Source organism: Oncorhynchus tshawytscha, linkage group LG26 (assembly GCF_018296145.1).
Source record: "Oncorhynchus tshawytscha isolate Ot180627B linkage group LG26, Otsh_v2.0, whole genome shotgun sequence".
NCBI lineage: Eukaryota > Metazoa > Chordata > Actinopteri > Salmoniformes > Salmonidae > Oncorhynchus > Oncorhynchus tshawytscha.
The window spans coordinates 19,200,149-19,221,035 of NC_056454.1; the positions used below are offsets into that span (position 1 = coordinate 19,200,149).

A 20,887-nucleotide genomic window follows, 5' to 3' on the forward strand; every position below is an offset into this window, starting at 1 on the left:
AGCAGTTCATTCCAGTCATTGGCAGCAGAGAACTGGAAGGAAAGGTGGCCAAATGAGGATTTGGCTTTGGGGGATGACCAGTGAAATATACCTGCTAGAGCATCCAATTTGCTGAGTAGAGTGTTGGAGGCTATTTTGTAAATGACGTCGCCAAAGTCAAGGATCGGTAGGATAGTCAGTTTTACTAGGGTTAGTTTGGCAACATGAGTGAAGGATGCTTTGTTTGAGAAATAGGAAGCCGATTCTAGATTAAATTTTTTATTGGAGATGCTTAATGTGAGTCTGGAAGGACAGTTTACAGTCTAGCCAGACACCTAGGTATTTATAGATGTCCACATATTCTAAGTCAGAACCATCCAAAGTAGTGATGCTGAACGGGCGGGCAGGTGCTGGTAACAATTGGTTGAAGAGCATGCATTTAGTTTTCCTTGCATTTTAGAGCAGTTGGAGGCCACGGAAGGAGAGTTGTATGACATTGAAGCTCGTCTGTCGGTTAGTTAACACAGTGTCCAAAGAAGGGCCAGAAGTATACAGAATGGTATCGTCTGCGTAGAGGTGGATCAGAGAATCACCAGCAGCAAGAGAGACATCATTGATGTTTACAGAGAAAAGAGTTAGCCCAAGAATTGAACCCTGTGGCACCCCCATAGAGAGTGCCAGAGTTCCGGACAATAGGCCCTCCGATTTGACACACTGAACTAAGTCTGAGAAGTAGTTGGTGTACCAGGCCAGGCAGTCATTTGACAAATCAAGGCTGTTGAGTCTGGCGATAAGAATGTGGTGATTGACAGCCTTGGCCAGGTCTATGAATACAGCTGCACAGTATTGTCTCTTATCGATGGAGTTTATGATACTGTTTAGGACCTTGACCTTGGCTGTGGTGCACCCATGACCAGCTCGGAAACCAGACTGCATAGCGGAGAAGGTACGATGGGATTGGAAATGGTCGGTGATCTGTTTGTTAACTTGGCTTTCGAAGACCTTAGAAATGCAGGGCAGGATAGATATAGGTCTGTTGCAGTTTGGGTCTAGAGTGTCTCTCCCTTTGAAGAGGGGGATGACCGTGGCAGCTTTCCAATCTTTGGGGATCTCAGGAACGAAAGAGAGGTTGAACAGGCTAGTAATTGGAGTTGCAACAATTTCGGATGATCCTTTTAGAAAGAGAGGTTCCAGAGTTTCTAGCCCTGCTTATTTGTAAGGGTCCAGATTTTTCAGCTCTTTCAGAACATCAGCTATCTGGATTTGAAGGAGAAATGGGGGAGGCTTGGGCAAGTTGCTGTGGGGGGTGCAGGGCTGTTGACCAGGATAGGGGTGGCCAGGTGGAAAGCATGGCCAGCCGTAGATAAATGCTTCTTGAAATTCTCAATTATCGTGGATTTATCAGTGGTGACATTGTTTCCTAGCCTCAGTGCAGTGGGCAGCTGGGAGGAGGTGCTCTTATTCTCTATGGACTTTACAGTGTCCCAGAGTTTACGTCTCTACAATCTAGCATGGGTAGGATGGTCATCTGAATCAGGGTTAGTTTGGCAGCTGGGGTGAAAGAGGAGCGATTACAATAGGGGAAACCAAGTCTGGACTTAGTTTTAGCCTGCAGCTTTGATATGTGCTGAGAGAAAGACAGTGTACCGTCTAGCCATACTCCCAAACACTTGTATGAGGTGACTACTTCAAGCTCTAAACCCTCAGAGGTAGTAATCACACAAGTGTGGAGAGGGGCATTCTTCTTACCAAACCACATGACCATTGATTTGGAGGTGTTCAGAACAAGGTTAAGGGCAGAGAAAACCTGTTGGACACTAAGCAAGCTTTGTTGTAGAGTGTTTAACACAACATCCGGGGAGGGGTCAGCTGAGTATGTTATATCTAAGTCAGGGCTCCAGCTATGCATCTGGTTTGCTAACTTGCTACCTAAGTGGCGAGATGTCAAGATCAACAGCAGAGACATTCAACCCCCTCCTGATCCCTGGTGCAGTGGTGTAAAGTACTTAAGTAAAATACTTTGAAGTACTATTCAAGTAGCGTTTTGGGTTTTCTGCACCTTACTTTACTCAAAAAAATGTTTTTACTACTTTTACTTTTACTTCACTTACATTCCTAAAGAAAATAATCAACATTTTACTCCATTCATGTTCCCTGACACCCAAAAGTACTCGTTACATTTTGAATACTGAGCAGGACAGGAAAATGGTTCAATTCACACACTTATCAAGAGAATACGTGGTCATCCCTACTGCCTCTGATCTGGCGGACTCACTAAACACAAATGCAAAATTTGTAGATTATGTCTCAGTGTTGGGGTGTGCCCCTGGCTATCCTTTAATTTGAAAAACATTAAAATGGTGCTGTCAGCTTTGCTTAATATAAGGAATTTGAAGTGATTTATATTTTCTTTTACTTTTGATACTGAAGTAAATTTGGTCAATTACATCTACTTTTGATACTTAAGTATATTTAGAACCAAATACTTTTAGACTTTTGCTCAAGTAGTATTTTACTGGGTGAATTTAACTTTTACTTGAGTAACTTTCTATTAAGGTATCAATACTTTTACATAAGTATCACAATTGTGTACTTTTTCCACTACTGCCCTGGGGCCGAAATTATATATATTTTTAAAATAGTGTCCCTTGTCTACACTTCCGGTAATACTGTATACCCCGGTATAGTACAGAAATGGTATGACGGTAGGGTCATCTGGATACTGCCCAATCCTAATTAGCATTCAGTCACACCAGCAATCAGCTAGGGGATGTTCGCTTGGAGTCTTGGCTAATTAGCAGTCCTATCACACTTATAATCCATATTTAATTTTAGGGTAACCCTACAGGTGTAATACCAAAACTTTTTAAAGACCCTAAACATACTTAACTGACTATTTCAAACAAAACGTTTGGAGATATTTGGGGAAGTATATTTGCCACTTTTCTTTTCTCAATAATGCTTTTGACTTTAGTGTTATATTGATTTATTAAAATGTTTGTGTGGGTGGATGCTACAGTAGGAGGTATGACACATTTTCTTCAGTAGAAGGCCCAATCTTTGTCAGGGAAATGTTTTCTAAAATAAGTCTCCCCATCAAGAGCAACGTCTAGCTCTTCTATTATTTCAAGCGTTATTGTCACCACATGCCAGGGGATTGTGAATTTCAATCCAAAGCTTTAAAACCCACATCCCACCCTGTTGTCAAAAACAAAGTCTGAAACTCCCGACTATTAGATAAAAGTGAAGAAAAGTAAATAGTGAGACAAGCAGGGGTATTTTTGCTTTTTCAAATTCAAACCCAAGAAAGGGCATTTGTATTCCTTTCTGACTCAATGTTGTTCCCTAAGATTGATTTTAGTCAACTGGACTTTTTGGTGGATGGAAGACAGTATCAGGAAGCAGTTCTATATTTAGAAATCAGTCTGATGTGAGATGTTTCATTATCTGGGTTTTCTACAGTAATATCTTATTGCCACCATACAATTAGGGGCTTAGTCAGAATCAATAGTTGTTCATTCGTTGGTTTTGTACATAACAAACTGATAAGTAGACAAAAAACAACAAAGACATTAGCAACAAGATATTTCCAATAACTTCTGTATGTAATGTCAACAAACAACATTAAAATATTTCATATACTCATATACAGCCTGAATTCAAAATGTATTAAATATATTTATCGTGTCGCCAATGTACACACAATAGCCCATAATGAAAAAGTGAAAATATGTTGTTTTTTTTCAAATGTTTGCAAATGTATTGAAAATGAAATACAGAAATATCTCAAATATTCACACCACTGAGTCAATATTTTGTAGAAGTCCTTTGGCAGTGATTACAGATGTGAGTCTCTAAGAACTTCCCACACCTGTATTGTGCAACATTTGCCAATTATTCTTTTCAAAATTCTTCAAGCTCTGTCAAATTGATTGTTGATCATTGCTTGACAACCATTTTGGAGTCTTTTTTTCAAGCAGATTTAAGTCAAAACTGTAAATTTGGCATTGTGTTCTTGGTTATTGTCCTGCTGAAAGGTGAACTCATCTCTCAGCCTCTGGTGGAAAGTAGACTGAACCAGGTTTTCCTCTAGGATTTTGCCTGTGCTTATCTCCATTCCATTTATGTTTTAACCTGAAAAGCTCCCCAGTCCTTAATGATTACAAGCATACCCATAACATGAGGCAGCCAACACTAACGTAACACATAACGTAACATAACACATAACACAGTTAATTGCTTTGCCACATTTTTTTGCATTATTACTTAATTAAGTGCCTTGTTGCAAACAGGATGCATGTTTTGGAATATTTTTTTTATTATGCTTCCTTCATTTCACTGTCAATTAGGTTATTATTGTGGAGTAACTACAATATTGTTGATCCATCCTCAGTTTTCTCCTGTCATTAAACTCTGTAAATGCTCTAAAGTCACTATTGGGTGGTTTCCTTCCTCTCCGGGAACTGAGTTTGAAAGGATGCCTGTATCTTTGTAGTGACTGGGAGTATTGATACACCATCCAAAGTGTAATTAATAACTTCACCATGCTCAAAGGGGATTTACTGTATACTTTTTTTACCCATCCAATAGGTTCCCTTCTTTGCGATCCATTGGAAAATCTCGCTGGTCTTTGTGGTTAAATCTACGTTTGAAATTCACTGCTCGACTGAGAGACCTTCAAAACAAATCAAATTGTATTAGTCACATGCGCGGAATACGAGCCCCTAACCAACAATGCAGTTTAAAAAAATATGGATAAGAAAAATAAATAAAAGTAACAAGTAATTAAAGAGCAGCAGTAAAATACCAATAGCGAGACTATATACTGTAACAGGGGGGTACCGGTTCAGAGTCAATGTGCGGGGGGGTAATTTGTAAAGTGACTATGCATAGATGGTAACAACAGAGAGTAGCAGCAGTGTAAAAGAAGGGGGGACAATGCAAATAGTCTGGGTAGCCATTTGATTAGATGTTCAGGAGTCTTATGACTTGGGGATAGAAGCTGTTTAGAAGCCTCTTGGACCTAGACTTGGCACTCCGGTATCGCTTGCCATGCGGTAGCAGAGAGAACAGTCTATGACTAGGGTGGCTGGAGTCTTTGACAATTTCTAGGGCCTTCCTCTGACACCGCCTGGTGTAGAGGTCCTGGATGGCAGGAAGCTTGGCCCCAGTGATGTAGTGGGCCGTTTGTACTACCCTCTGTCGTGCCTTGTGGTCGGAGCCGAGCAGTTGCCATACCAGGCAGTGATGCAACCAGTCAGGATGCTCTCGATGGTGCAGCTGTAGAACCTTTTGAGGATCTGAGGACCCATACCAAAACTTTTCAGTCTCCAGAGGGGGAATAGGTTTTGTCGTGCCTGGTGAGGGAGAGATTGTTGTCCGGGCACCATACGGCCAGATTTCTGACCTCCTCCTCATCGTTGTCTGTGATCACTGTTGCGTCATTGGCAAACTTGATGATGGTGTTGGAGTCATGCCTGGCCATGCAGTCATGAGTGAACATGGAGTACAGGAGGAGACTGAGCACACACCCCTGAGGGGCCCCTGTGTTGAGGATCAGCGTGGCGGATGTGTTGTTACCTATCCTTACCACCTGTGGGCGGCCCGTCATGAAGTCCAGGATCCAGTTGCAGAGGGAGGTGTTTAGTCCCAGGGTCCTTAGTTTATTGATGAGCTTTGAGGGCACTGTGGTGTTGAACGCTGAGCTGTAGTCAATGAATAGCATTCTCACATAGGTGTTCCTTTTGTCCAGGTGTGAAAAGGCAGTGTGGAGTGCAATGGAGATTGCATTATCTGTGGATCTGTTAGTGCGGTATGCAAACTGGAGTGGGTCTAGGGTTTCTGGGACAATGGTGTTGATGTGAGCCATGAGCAGCCTTTCAAAGCACTTCATGGCTACAGACGTGAGTGCTACGGGTCAATAGTCATTTAAGCAGTTACTGGGCACAGGCACTATGGTGTTCTGCTAAAAACATCTTGGTATTACAAACTTGGACAGGGAAAGGTTGAAAATGTCAGTGAAAACACTTGCCAGTTGGTAAGTGCATGCTCGCAGTACACATCCTGGTAATCCGTCTTGCCCCGCGACCTTGTGAATGTTGACCTGTTTGAAGGTCTTACTCACATCGGCTGGGAGAGCGTGATGACACAGTCTTCCGGAACAGCTGGTGCTCTCATGCATGTTTCAGTGTTCTTTGTCTCGAATCGTGCATAGAAGTAGTTTAGTTTGTCTGGTTGGCTTGTGTCACTGGGCAGCTCTCGGCTGTGCTTCCCTTTGTAGTCTGTAATGGTTTGCAAGCCCTGCCACATCCGCCAAGCATCAGAGCCGGTGTAGTGTGATTCGATCTTAGTCCTGTATTGATGCTTTGCCTGTCTGATGGTTCGTCGCAGGACATAGCAATATTTCTTATAAGCTTAGGGGCTAGAGTCCCGTTCCTTGAAAGCGGCAGCTCTAGCCTTTAGCTCAGTGCGGATGTTGCCTGTAATCCATGGCTTCTGGTTGAGGTATGTACGTACGGTCACTGTGGGGACAACATCATCGATGCACTTATTGATGAAGCCAATGACTGATGTGGTTTCCTCCTCAATTCCATCGGAGGAATCCCGGAACTTATTCAAGTCTGTGCTAGCAAAACAGTCCTGTATCTTAGCACCTGCGTCATCTGACCACTTTTTTATTGATCTAGTCACTGGTGCTTCCTGATTTAATTTTTGCTTGTAATCAGGAAGATAGAATTATGGTCAGATTTGCCAAATGGAGGGTGAGGGAAAGCTTTGTATGCACCTCTGTGTGTGGAGTAAAGGTGGTCCAGAGATGTATTCCCTCTGGTTGCACATTTAACATGCTGATAGAAATTTGGTAAAACGGATTTAAGTTTCCCTGCATTAAAGTCCCCTGCTACTAGGAGTGCCGCCTCTAGGTGAGCGTTTTCTTGTTTGCTTATGGAGGAATACAGCTCATTCAATGCTGTCTTGGTGCCCTTGATGGTATGTAAACATCTACGAAAAATACAGATGAAAACTCTAGGTAGATAGTGTGGTCTACAGCTTATCATGAGATACTCTACCTCAGGCGAGCAATAGCTTGAGACTTCCTTAGATAGTGCACCAGCCGTTATTTACAAAAATCCATAGTCCGCCGCCCTTTGTCTTACCAGACGCCGCTGTTCTATCCTGCCTGTACATCGTATAACCAGCCAGCAACATGTTGATAGTGTCGTCGTTCAGCCACGACTCCGTGAAGCATAAGATATGAATGTCCCGTTGGTAGCTTAATCTTCCGCATAGGTCATCTATTCTACTCTCCAAAGATTGCACGTTTGCTAGCAGAATGGAAGGAAGTGGAGGTTCGCCTACGAATTCTCAGAAGGCAGCCTGCCTTCTGGCCCTTTTTTCTCTGCCTCCTCTTCACACAAGTCACGGGGATCTGGGACTGTTCCCAAGAAAGCAGTATGTCATTCGCGTTGGCCTCGTCAGACTCGTTAAAGGAGAAAAAGGATTATGCCGGCCAGTGTTGAGTAATCGCAGTCCTGATGTCCAGAATTTATTTTCGGTCATAAGAGACGGTAGCGGCAACGTTATGTACAAAATAAGTTTTTTTTTAAGTTACAAAAACATCACAAATAAACAAACAAAAAACATAATCAGTTGGGGACACGTAAAACTTCAGCCTTCTTCTCCGGCACCATTGTTGACCTTACAAATAATTGAATGTGTGGGGTACAGAAATGAGGCAGTCATGAAAAAATCATGTTAAACACTTTTATTGCACACAGATTGAGTCCATGCAATTTATTCGGTGACTTGTTATGCAAATTATTACTCCTGAACTTATGTAGGCTTGCCAAAACAAAATGGTTGAATAGTTATTGACTCAAGATATTTCAGCTTTTCATTTTTTATTCCACTTTGACATTATGGGGAATTGTGTGTAGGCCAGTGACAAAAACAATCAAAATGTAATAGATTTTTAATTCAGGCTGTAAGACAACAACATGTTGAAAAAGTCCAGGGGTGTGAATTCTTTCTGAAGACACTGTATGTACTTACATCACATATTGATTTAAACTGAGTATTGGCTTGACCTGCTTCGGTGAACCACAGTGTTGATTAGTGTAACAGACAGTGTCAGTGACCTCACCTCTCAGTGCTCCTGCTTTATTTGAACAGGTTTCTTCTCTGATGGTTTCTATGCTGCAGGACCAGTGTGTAACCGGACTTGGGATGGGTGGCTGTGCTGGGACGACACAGAGGCAGGCTTCACTTCAGAGCAGTACTGCCCTGACTACTTCCAGGACTTTGACCCCTCAGGTAACCTCCGAAGCCCACGAAGATTGTGGCTGCTATCAATGTAATTGTATGCATCATTTCCAATTTCCCATATATAGTTTTTTGTAAATATATATTATTTAAAGATATTTTCCTTTTTTATTGTTTTCCTCTAACCCTACCACCCCTCCCCTGATTGGAGTAAACTAATGGACAACAATACTTAGGCGTCCACTTCCAGCGTATACATACTACATACATTTCACAGAAGGTATATTTTACATTAGTTATCTTTTGTTTGATTTTAGTCCCAGCCTACAGCTACCCTCAACTCCTCCCAACTATCTCTGTAGACCATCCATTTTTCCATTGTGCTGTGATGTTTCACAGAAGTTCTGAAGCTTGTATTTCTCATAGTTTCTACAGATTGTAAATTTAAGATAAACACCTTTGCTAAGAGTATTATTATATTACTGATCGATTGACTATGATTATCAAATCACCCAGCAGTGCTATTTGCAGAGTTGGCTAAATGTTGAATTTTTCTCAGCTATTCCTGAACCTTGCGATCAAAAACAAGCTACATATGAGCAGTACCGAAACAAGTGATCTAATGATTCTGTCTCTTCTTTTTTATTTATCACAATTGTGACCGACCGCCTTGATTCGGTCTAATGTAGCAAAATTTGAAATTGTGTTATATCATACACTGCATTTGAGAAACAATGGGAAAGTAATTCTGCTTTGAAAGTTGATAAACTTGTAACCTCACTTTTGAGAAAATGGCCTTTGAATTATTTAGTACCTACAGGAGAGGTCTTTGTCTACACCCATTCAGCATCATTCACACCCTCTTAAGCTTTATACCCACCCATCTCTTTAAGGGTTAATCCGAGCGTTCTGTCCCAACAACAACAGTCAAGCACCCAAGCTAACTGGCTAATGTTAGCTAGCTTACTAGCAACTTCCAGACACAAATAAGAGAACAGCTCACTGACCATTTTACTCGCCCTAGCAGAGCTGGTTAGGCTGTTTTTGTGGTATCCACAGCATTGGTGACTGCAACAGTGCTGCTGGCAACAATTTTTCTTTTGCCAGTGTTTACTGACACCGACCATATTCAACGGGTGTTGAGCTTTCGTAAATTCCTCAGTTATTCTGCACTCTGGCACAGTCAGACCAGAGTGCTTTGAAAAATCAGAGTAGATAGCCAGAGCGAATTTACCAGCTGGCTGTCAACAGTTGTCGCAGTGACATTCTAATGAAATGGTTACTTGCATAGTGTAGTCTTTTGTTAAGACATGTAGCTAGCTAGGTAAACAACAAACCATAATCCCAACTCATGACGTTACAGCCCTGTATGAATCTGCAGGGAGCTAATCAATCAGGTTCAATATTAGCTAGCTAACATTAGGCTGTAACTAGCAAAAGCAAATTGTGCTGAGATACGAATAATAAGATCATACACGTAATTTTAGCTAACGTTAGCTAACTAGCTAACTGTACAATTTAACTTGAAATGAAAATTACTTTCTGTCAAAATTAGAAACTTGCAATATCTGAAAATGTAGCTAGCTAGACTATTTTACCCGTGCCCTGAAATCGGAGTAGATAGTCAGAGCGAATTTACCAGCTATGTAGACAGGTTTGGTAGCATAAATCGTATCTAATTTGGCTAACTTTCTATTCAAATAGAGTGTAGTGAAATCATTTCTTTCTTTCGGTATATATATATACTGAGTACTTCACAGTTGGAACATTTGATTGGTAAACGGTAATGTAAAGGTTATATTCTTTTTTTATTGTATTGTATTTCAAAATGTTGTTTGGTGAATCATGGATGACTCCATCATTTGTAACAAGTTTCTGTAAATAGTTTTTCGTTCGATGTTGAAGAGAAAAAAATATTTGGTGCATTTTTCCCTATTTTCCATCCAGTTGGCTTTATTTTTAGAATATATTACACTTGATCTTTCATGAATAAATTGCTCCATTTCTTTTAGTCTTTCCTCAAACTTATTCTGTGCCTTCTGCGTCATGTTCTGTCTTAGAATACTTCTAAAATTGCAGACTCAGGGTGTTCCAGTTCAGTGGTACCAAGTAGATATGCTGTACTAATAAACCTCAGGATTTTGTTCTAGCCCAGCACTAGCACATCTGTTTCAAATTTTAATCTAATCATGGTCATAAATCTGGATCACGACCAGTTTTAATCAGTGTGTTAGTGCTGGGCTGGAACAAAGGCCTGCACACCATGTCAAATCAAATCACATTTTATTTGTCACATGCTTTGTAATCCACAGGTGTAGATGAACAATGAAAGGCTTACTTACGGGTCCTTTTCCAACAATGCAGGGTGAAAGATAAAGATAAAAATAAATACATTGAAATAGTGACACAAGGAATATATACACAGTGAATAACGAATAACAATAAACAGTAAAAATAAAGAGTAAATATAACATGGCTATATACTGGGAGTACTAGTACCGGGTACATTTTCAGAGGTACGAGGTAATTGAGGTAGCTATATGTGTAAGGGTAAAGTGACTAGGCAACAGGATAGAAAATACACAATAGCAGCAAGGTATGTGGTGAGTGTGAAAGTGCGTGTGAGTGTGTGAGTGGCGTCAGTATGCATGTATGCATGTGTTATGTGTGTGGGTGTATGTAGTGTGTATGTGTGTGTAGGGGGTGTCAGTGTAAGTATTTGTGACTGTGTGGGTAGAGTCTAGTCAAGTGATTGGGTCTTAATGTAGACAGCAGCCTCTCTGAGTTAGTGATTCCTGTTACATATATATATAACATTATATAAGGTGGCATTGTTTAAAGTGGCTAGTGATACATATATTACATCATTTTTTTCATTATTAAAGTGGCTAGAGTTGAGTCAGTATGTTGACAGCAGCCACTCAATGTTAGTGATGGCTGTTTAACAGTCTGAGGGCCTTGAGAGGAAAGCTGTTTTTCAGTCTCTCGGTCCCAGCTTTGATTCACCTGTACTGACCTAGCCTTCTGGATGGTAGTAGTGGTGTGAACAGTCAGTGGCTCGGGTTGTTGATGTCCTTGATGGTCTTTTTGGCCTTCCTGTGACATCGGGTGCTATAGGTGTCATGGAGGGCAGGTAGTTTGCCCCCGGTGATGCATTGTGCAGACCGCACTACCCTCTGGAGAGCCTTGCGGTTGAGGGCGGTGCAGTTGCCATACCAGGCTGTGATACAGCCCGACAGGATGCTCTCAATTGTGTATCTGTAAAAGTTTGTCAGGGTTTTGGGTGCTCGAATTTCGTTTACCTTGTTGTCAAGAGACTGGACATTGGCTAGTAGTATACTCGGGAGTGGTGTGCGATGTGCACGTCTACGGAGCCTGGCCAGGTGGTCGCTTCATCTGCCACTTCTGCGGTGTCATTGTTTTGGATCACCTACTGGAATTAGCTCCATTGTCCTGGGTGGTGGTCCGAACAGAGAATCTGCTTCGGGAAAGTTGTATTCCTGGTCGTAATGTTGGTAAATTGATGTTGCTCTTATATCCAATAGTTATTCCCGGCTGTATGTAATAAGACTTAAGATTTCCTGGGGTAACAATGTAAGAAGTAATATATTTTTAAAAAACTAAATATTGCATAGTTTCCTAAGAGCTCAAAGTGTGTGTACATAGAGTCAGTGCAGGAGTTGTGTTGGAGTGTCAGTGTAGTATGTGTGAGTGTGTGGGTCGAGTCCAGTGTGTGTGCATAGAGTCAATGCCAGAGAGTTAGTGCAAGAACGGGTCAATGCAGGTAGTCTGTGTAGCCATCTGATTAGCTATTTAGCAGTGGGGGTAGAAACTGTTCACAGTCCCAGACTTGTTTTTTAAATTTAACTAGGCAGTTCAAACAAGAACACATTCTTATTTCCAATGTCGGCCTACCCCGGCCAAACCCTAACTACGCTGGGCCAATTGTGTGCCGCCCTATTGAACTCCCAATCACAGCCGGTTGTGATACAGCCTGGAATTGTACCAGGGTCTGTAGTGAAACTTCTAGCACTGAGATGCAGTGCCTTAGACCGCTGCGTCTCTCTGGAGCCCAAGTAGCGCATTCTGTGTGGTAGCAGAAAGAACAGACAATGGCTTCAGTAGCTGGAATCTTTGAACATTTTTGGGGTCTTCCTATGACGCCTGGTACAGAGGTCCTGGATGGCAGGGAGCTTGGCCCCAGTGATGTACTGGGGCGTACTCACCACCCTCTGTAGAGCCTTGCAGTTTCCATACCAAGGGTGATGCAGCCAGTCAAGATGCTCTCAATGGTGCAGCTCTAGAACTTTTTGAGGATCTAAGGGTCCATGCCAAATATTTTCAGCCTCCCACACAGTTGTGGCCCAATCACAACTGTATAGGTGTGTGTTGGCCATGTTAATTCCTTAGTGATGTGGACACCAAGGAACTTGAAGCTCTCGACCCGCTCCACTACAGTCCCATCGATGTGGATGGGGGCGTGCTCGCCCCTCCATTTCCTGTAGTCCACGATCAGCTCCTTTGTCTTGCTGACAGTGAGGGAGAGGTTGTTGTCCTGGCACCACACTGCCAGGTCCCTAACAACCTCCCTATAGGCTGCCTCTCCAGGACGGGAGTAGGAGACCCTTGGTCTAATTGAGTGACATCAGTGGTAGTGAAATTCAACCTACAGTGGGTCCCCCAGGATCAACATTGAAAAACACTGGGTTTAAGGCAGATCAAATGCCTTTTCCAATGTACTTTCCTTTGTAATCAAGCCCTAGAGCAGGGATGCCCAACCGTCTTCCTGGAGATCTACTGTCCTGTAGGTTTTCAGTCCAACCCTAATTTAGCGTATCTGATTCAGCTAGTTATTAAGGTCTTGTTGAGCAGCTAATAAGTAGAATCAGGTGTGTTAGGGTTGGACTGAAAACCCACAGGACAGTAGATCTCCAGGAAGAGGTTTGAGCAGCCCTGCCCTAGAGGCTTCAGAAGCCTTGTTGCTTTTAAAAGCACTTGCAAATTATATTACTTCGAGGAAAGATGACTTCAGAAAAAGCAACTTCAAGTCTCGGCATTTTGAAGACTGTATTTGATGTGTTTATAGATCTACTTACATTTTTGATGTAATGCTCTACAGAATTGGTGACAAAAATATGCAGTGACAACGGCCACTGGTTTCTGCATCCAGAGAGCAACCGAACATGGACCAACTACACACGATGCAACGAGCATACTAATGAAGGCAGAATGGTACGTTGCGGTCCAAAAAACAACAACTCTCAAATGGATGTTCCGTTAATTCAAACGCAAGTGCTTGCTGCATGTGAGGAATGTCACTTTGACCTCCTGCAGAAACTTTCAGATGGCTATTTTGATTGAATGGACAATAAGTACTTGAAAATACTCTTTGCTCTTTGATTATCAGGGCTATGGGACTTGCATTATAATTTTGTATTGATTCATCAATGCATTGCCATTATATAGCTGGGTTTTAGGGAGTTCAGAACACATACAGTAATATGCTAGGGCAATATGAGGCTTATTGTGTCTATTCTCTTTCAGACTGCCATGAATTTGTTCTACTTGGCCCTCATCGGTCATGGCTTATCACTGACATCCCTATTAATTTCCCTGGGAATATTTTTCTATTTCAAGTGAGTATAAATGAACCAAACAATAGAACTAATTGAATATTCAAAGGTTTTGTTCCTGGATCTGTTATTAGACACGGACAGTCGATGCCAAATTACTTTCGGTTTTTAACGCCACAATGAAAAAGTCTACACCTTTTCCCCTTTCGTGTAGGAGTTTAAGTTGTCAGCGAATCACTCTCCACAAAAACCTCTTCTTCTCCTTTGTATTGAACTCGGTCATTACCATCATCTGGCTGACCGCTGTGGCGAATAACCAGGAGCTAGTACAAAGAAACCCTGTAAGTGGATGGGTGGGTGGGTGGATGGATGGATATTATGTGATTGATCATTTTATATGTGTATTATGATGTATGATGTACATTTTACAGCCACACACCAATGCAATGGCAGTATACACACTGCTAATTTGCTGCTGCCTTTAGAGATATTCAAAGAGTAAAGCACAGAAGAACTGCATGTGCAACATCCTTATTTTCTTTTTTTTTCCAGACAAGCTGTAAAGTGTCCCAGTTTATCCATCTTTATCTTTTTGGTTGCAACTATTTCTGGATGCTTTGTGAAGGGATATACCTGCACACCCTCATCGTTGTTGCTGTGTTTGCTGAGAAACAGCACTTGATGTGGTACTATCTTCTCGGCTGGGGTAGGTTTTTGGGGATACCCCCCGTATACCCGTATATGATTTTGATGTGAAGTTTGGATGTTATTTCATGGAAGTAACACTGTTTGTCACGGACAATGGATGTCTGTTGTTTTTCAGGCTTTCCTCTAATTCCAGCATCTATACATGCAATCGCTCGCAGTTACTACTACAATGACAAGTGAGTTACGTTCAGATACTGTATTTTGTACCACAATTGTTTTCAGTGAATTTATCATTTCTTCAACTACAAGCTATTCATACAGCATAATACATCTTGCTGTAATTAGTTTCTATTACAGCTACAAGTATTCCCTACCATGTATCCATTGCCTATTAGAATCCTGTTGGCACACTTCTAGAGCTTTCAATCCAATTTTATGAATATGTTTCCTGTAAGCAGCTCTTGTAAAAATCTAATTTAAACCATAAAAGAAGGCGGTAGACCCTGAATGCTAATTTGTCTCTTCCCCTCCTACAGTTGTTGGATAAGCTCCAACACTTCACTCCTCTACATAATCCATGGGCCCATCTGTGCTGCTCTGTTGGTAAGTCTGTAGTACATTTAGGTACATGCAAATACGATCTATATTCCTGCTTCTCTTGAGTGCAAACTTAAGTGGAAAGGGGTTGCAGTGTTCAAGGATGTTGTTTTCATTTTTGTTGCCTTACCTTGAACGTAGTCTATGGACAAAAAGAGACCACACTTTGTTTTTGTTCAACTAGCCCAGGAAACAAATATCTAGATAAGTAATTTCACAGAACTATCCTGTAGGTTGATAGATTAGTGACCCGACCATTAGTCATTCGGCAGAACCACGTGCCTTTGGCATTCAAGGAATGACCTGATAAAACCATTGGTCTGACTTCAAAGGAAACCGGACAATCAAGCATCCTCTTGTAGTTTGCAATTATTTTCTTTGGGTCCAATCTGGTTTAGAGCTGCATGTCTTATCAGATGTGCTGATGTTTCTTTATTTTGAGGAATTCTGCCTGATTTCTCCTTGTTTAGTCAATTTGAGAATTATAATGAATGTTATGTTAATCTGCTCTCCAGTAATACACTTATATGTGGTTCAGAAACGTATGTATTACCCATAATGCATCATTTTATGACATCAAGAAGTAAACCCACTATTGCTTACAGTCGTGAACAGTATTTCTTGTTTTTTATGTATGGTGATTGAGGGTTCTTTGGATAAACATATCCTCTCAATGGCTATATTCTGACAAATGTGGCCTTTTCCTCTCTCTATATCCTCCAAGGTGAACCTGTTCTTCCTTTTGAACATTGTGCGTGTCCTGATCACCAAGCTGAAGGTGACCCACCAGGCTGAGTCCAGTCTCTACATGAAGGCGGTGCGCGCCACCCTGATTCTGGTACCTCTCCTGGGGATCCAGTACGTCCTGTTGCCCTACAAACCAGAGGGACGGGTCTCCTCTGAGATCTACGACTACATCATGCACATCTTAATGCATTATCAGGTAAGACTATCTATTCTCTGCTAGTTACCCTCGCTCACATATGACTCTAACATTATACATTTCTAGGCTTACAGTAATGTATCTTTCATGTTTCCATCCAAGGTTAGGGTGACTTTCGTGTATGTTGTGCATGGTAATTTGGCAGATGTTCTTGTCCAGAGTGACGTACTGTCGGTAAGTGCATACTAAGGTGTCTGGGGGAGAAAAAGAGAACCATACCCCTTCTGAAGTAAGCAGCAGTAACGTTTCCATTGCCACAATAAAACTGAAGTAGTCATCTGCAGCCACCGTCTCTTATTATTGGATTAAGACCAGGTCGGCGCCTTATTAGCCTTTGACTCCCGTGTCTTTATCTCATGGCCTGTGGAAGAAAGTATATGTCATTGTCTGGCAGGGGAGGAGGAGGGTTGAATGCTGCAACTCATGATGAGGTACAGTCAGTGCCTTCTGGTGCCAGGCTGAATCAGCTCAATGAATAATACATTACAACGCCTTTCTCTGTCCCTACTCTCTCTCTGTACCTCTCTCTCGCCCTCGTTTTACATGCTCCTCGAAAGGTCCGCTGCCAAAATGCATCAAAGTTGGCTAAATCAGCCCCACGGCTCGACTGTTTTGGGTGTTTGAGAGCTTGAGACATTCTCCCAGGGCGTTAAAGCGATGGGTTTATAACCGATATGCACTGACTGGGCTCCTGTTTGCTTTATTTTCTCAGGGTCTGCTGGTAGCCACCATCTTCTGCTTCTTCAACGGAGAGGTAAGATTCTGACCCACATTCATTTATCAGGTTTTCTGAAATCCCAGATATAGAATTTTAGGTCGAAGGATTCCCTTGCAGCTTATCCACAGGACATTTTGGGACCATTTCAGAAATGTCGCGACCCTCTCCTCCCCTGTACATTTGAGTCCTCAGTTCCCTGTGCGATCAAGCCAAGGTTAGGCAACTTCCTCTGTGCAAACCCTCCCCGAGAGGTGACCTGACCTGGGGATGCATCTGGGGAAGTTGACCTTCCAGAGCATTTCATGGGAGCTTGTGGGCCTCTGGAGATGATTCTCTCAGATTGAAGATCATTAAAGCATTGGCAGGCATCCAGAGACAGTCACGGGGCAGTCCATAGAGTGGTATGAGCAGTGCTGATTTGATTTATTAGGATCCCCATTAGCCGATAGCCAATAGCGATAGCTCGTCTGCCTGGGGTCTGACGTATAACAAAAAAGACATTACAGACAAAATACTTAACAATTTACATACATTTAAAAACATTAACATGTAGTGTGTGTATTCATCTGTCAGTTACACATATGTTGAAGTCGGACGTTTACATACACCTTGGGGGGGATCCGGTTACCGTTCAGTCTTCTCCAATCCTTCCGGCGATTGTCCGCTGAGAGAGACAGGGCCATTCGCGGTCAGGCCACTATTACCGTTGCAGACTCCTGGTCTATCCATTCAAAAGACAAGGATAGAGAAAGGGACACCATCCCAGAAAATCTCCACCAAGCAGAGGTATGCATAATGAAGAGAAACCATTTACGGTTTGAGACTTATTAGCACTCTGATTTGTACCCTATATACAGTTGAAGTCAGAAGTTTACATACACCTTAGCCAAATACATTTCAACTCAGCTTTTGACAATTCCTGACATTTAATCCTAGTAAAAATTCCCTGTCTCAGGTCAGTCAGGATCACCACTTTATTTTAGGAATGTTAAATGTCAGAATAATAGTAGAGAGAATGATTTATTTCAGCTTCACATTCCCACATTCCCAGTGGGTCAGAAGTTTACATACACTCTATTAGTATTTGATAGGATTGCCTTTAAATTGTTGAACTTCCACAAGCTTCCCACAAAAAGTTGGGTGAATTTTGGCCCATTCCTCCTGACAGAGCTGGTGTAACTGAGTCAGGTTTGTAGGCCTCCTTGCTCGCACACGCTTTTTCAGTTCTGCCCACACATTTTCTATGGGATTGAGGTCAGGGCTTTGTGAGGGCCACTCCAATACCTTGACTTTGTTGTCCTTAAGCCATTTTGCCACAACTTTGGAAGAATGTTTGGGGTCATTGTCCATTTGGAAGACCCATTTGTGACCAAGCTTTAACTTCCTGACTGACTGATGTCTTGAGATGTTGGCTCAATATATCCACATAATTTTCCTGCCTCATGATGCCATCTATTTTGTGAAGTGCACCGGTCCCTCCTGCAGCAAAGCACCCCCACAACATGATATTGCCACCCCCGTAATTTACGGTTGGGATGGTGTTCTTCGGCTTGCAATCCTCCCCCTTTTTCCTCCAAACATAACGATGGTCATTATAGCCAAGCAGTTCCATTTTTGTTTCATCAGACCAGAGATAATGTTCTGGGATCGATTTGCACTTTTCGCACCAAAGTACGTTCATCTCTAGGAGACAGAACGTGTCTCCTTCTTGAGCAGTATGACGGCTGGGTGGTCCCATGGTGTTTATACTTGCGTACTATTGTTTGTACAGATGAACGTGGCACCTTCAGGCATTTGGAAATTGCTCCCAAGGATGAACCAGACTTGTGGAGGTCTACAATTTTTTTTCTGAGGTCTTGGCTGATTTATTTTCATTTTCCCATAATGTCAAGCAAAGGGGCACTGAGTTTGAAGGTAGGCCTCAAACTACGTCCACAGGTACACCTCCAATTCACTCAAATGATGTCAATTAGCCTATCAGAAGCTTCTAAAGCCATGACATCATTTTCTGGAAATTTCTAAGCTGTTTAAAGGCACAGTCAACTTAGTGTATGTAAACTTCTGACCCATTGGAATTGTGATGCAGTGAATTATAAGTGAAATAATCTGTTTGTAAACAATTGTTGAAAAAATTACTTGTGTCATGCGCAAAGTAGATGTCCTAACTGACTTGCCAAAACTATAGTTTGTTAACAAGAAATTTGTGGGGCGGTTGAAAAACGGGTTTTTAATGACTCCAACCTAAGTGTATGTAAACTTCCGACTTCAACTGTACTTGTCAGTACATATATACAACAAGTAGGTCACATGGGGGAGAGGCTGTGTTGCTTTATTTATTTTTGAAACCAGGTTTGCTGTTCCCATACACTATATAAGATGGAAGGGAGTTCTATGCACTCATGACTCTGCGTAATACTATACGTTTCCTTAAATTGAGAGGGTTTCTTACCAAATGTGTTATTTGTGTTTGGATTAGGGTTGCTTTATGTAACAGATGAAGTGGTCAAGGGTTAATATGGTAATTGTGAATGCCTGGGAGATGGCCAGGAAAACACTGTGTGAGGATACGGTCTTGCAATTAGGGTTCATTCATTACTAGTAATTTATTACTAAATGTATTGATTTATTTTCTGTGTGCTGAATCTTATGGTCGACATCGTGTCTTGGTAGGTGCAAGGGGTTCTGAGGAGACATTGGAACCAGTACCGTATCCAGTTTGGAAGCACCTTCGCCCACTCAGATGCCATGCGGTCTGCCTCGTACACTGCTTCGTCCATCACCGAGGTCCAGGGCTGCTACAGCATCGACAGCCACACAGAACACTTGAACGGCAAGGGGGCCTGCCTCGAAATCGAGACCTCCATCTTAAAATCAGAGAACCCGTTCACCTGAGGATAGGATGACTCTTTTTCGGAATGGTGGGGAAGGGGAGGCTGCAGTTTGTTAGTAGGTTTCTTGGGTTAACCGAGGGAAGGGAGAAAGAAGGGATAAACAACAGAAACGTTCGGACACTTGTATACGCACTGGGGGAAAAAAAAATTTGCTACCTTCGATTAACACATTGAAATGGGCACTTAATTGTTTTATCAGCTTAGTGAGAATCACTTTTTGCAAAACTTTTTCAAGTATCCATGTATGAAGCTTCTTTGCTGCTTTTCAGAGGAAGCCAAATGTTTATATTCTGATAATTTATCTTAAAGCATTCAAGTGTTACGCAGTCCTTTTAACATGACTGTACATAAACAATGTAAAAAGGAGGTTTGACAATCCAAATTAAGATATTATCAGTTCAGATAAAGCCTGGGTGTTTGCCCAAAATTATTATTTGTGATATGCCAAGCCAAGAACCACCCTTGTCGGCTATTTTTATACACAACAATCTATGCCACTAAGAACTAGGCTCTCTGAGGCTATTATCTGTGTTTCTCTAGCTGAATTTAAGCTCAAGTTAAGGGCAAAGTTACACAGATATACAGTACAGTCCCTTGTTGGTAGTTAATAACTTTTGAAAAGGTACATGCTTTACCATTATCAACTATTGTCATTTATGCCAATATCTGTCCTGTACAACTGAATGTTACTTCAATTATGAAGTTTGGTTCTGGCACTGTTTTAAATCTATGGAATAAATATTTATAGGTTAAACCTTACATTCCCCTCAGTGGCAAACGGTATGCCTATAAAACATTGTGTTTATTGTAATATATGTCTGGCACATACTGTATGTTCATATATTCTAAATTCCATATAATTGCCACTGTTCACTATCGGAATCATTCATGTGAATTTCACTACTTTTTAAATAATTGTTTTCATCCAAATGCTGGAAACGACTCACAATCAGATTATGTAAAGTATGTGGACACCCCTTCAAAATGAGTGGATTTTGCTATTTCAGCCACAACTGTTGCTGACAGGTGTATACAATCGAGCATACAGCCATGCAATCTCCATAGACAAACATTGGCAGTAGAATGGCCCGTACTGAAGAACTCTTTTCAAAAAGTCAGTTCGTCAAATTTCTGCCCTGCTTGAGCTGCCCCGGTCAACTGTAAGTGCTGTTATTGTGAAGTGGAAGCGTCTCAGAGCAACAACGGCTCAGTCGCGAAGTGGTAGGCCACACAAGCTCACCGAACGGGACTGCCTAGTGCTGAAGCCCTTTATGAGTAA

The 20,887-nt window shown here is 41.8% G+C and overlaps 1 protein-coding gene across 3 annotated transcripts in view; it reads left to right on the forward strand.

Moving 5' to 3' along the window:
- The window catches only part of calcrla (calcitonin receptor-like a), a 55,602-nt gene extending 34,986 nt beyond the window's left edge, over positions 1-20,616 (forward strand). For 2 of the 3 annotated variants that reach the window (XM_024389126.2, XM_024389127.2), the window contains exons 4-13: positions 8,149-8,289; positions 13,358-13,470; positions 13,783-13,874; positions 14,026-14,152; positions 14,364-14,517; positions 14,635-14,695; positions 14,996-15,062; positions 15,781-15,999; positions 16,712-16,753; positions 19,388-20,616. In XM_024389126.2, coding sequence (XP_024244894.1) covers positions 8,149-8,289; positions 13,358-13,470; positions 13,783-13,874; positions 14,026-14,152; positions 14,364-14,517; positions 14,635-14,695; positions 14,996-15,062; positions 15,781-15,999; positions 16,712-16,753; positions 19,388-19,609 — 1,238 coding nt within the window. In that variant the 3' untranslated portion in view covers positions 19,610-20,616. The remainder of the gene's footprint in view (positions 1-8,148; positions 8,290-13,357; positions 13,471-13,782; positions 13,875-14,025; positions 14,153-14,363; positions 14,518-14,634; positions 14,696-14,995; positions 15,063-15,780; positions 16,000-16,711; positions 16,754-19,387) is intronic. The other variant, XM_024389128.2, reaches the window with a different exon arrangement.
- The last annotated feature ends 271 nt before the right edge of the window (positions 20,617-20,887 follow it).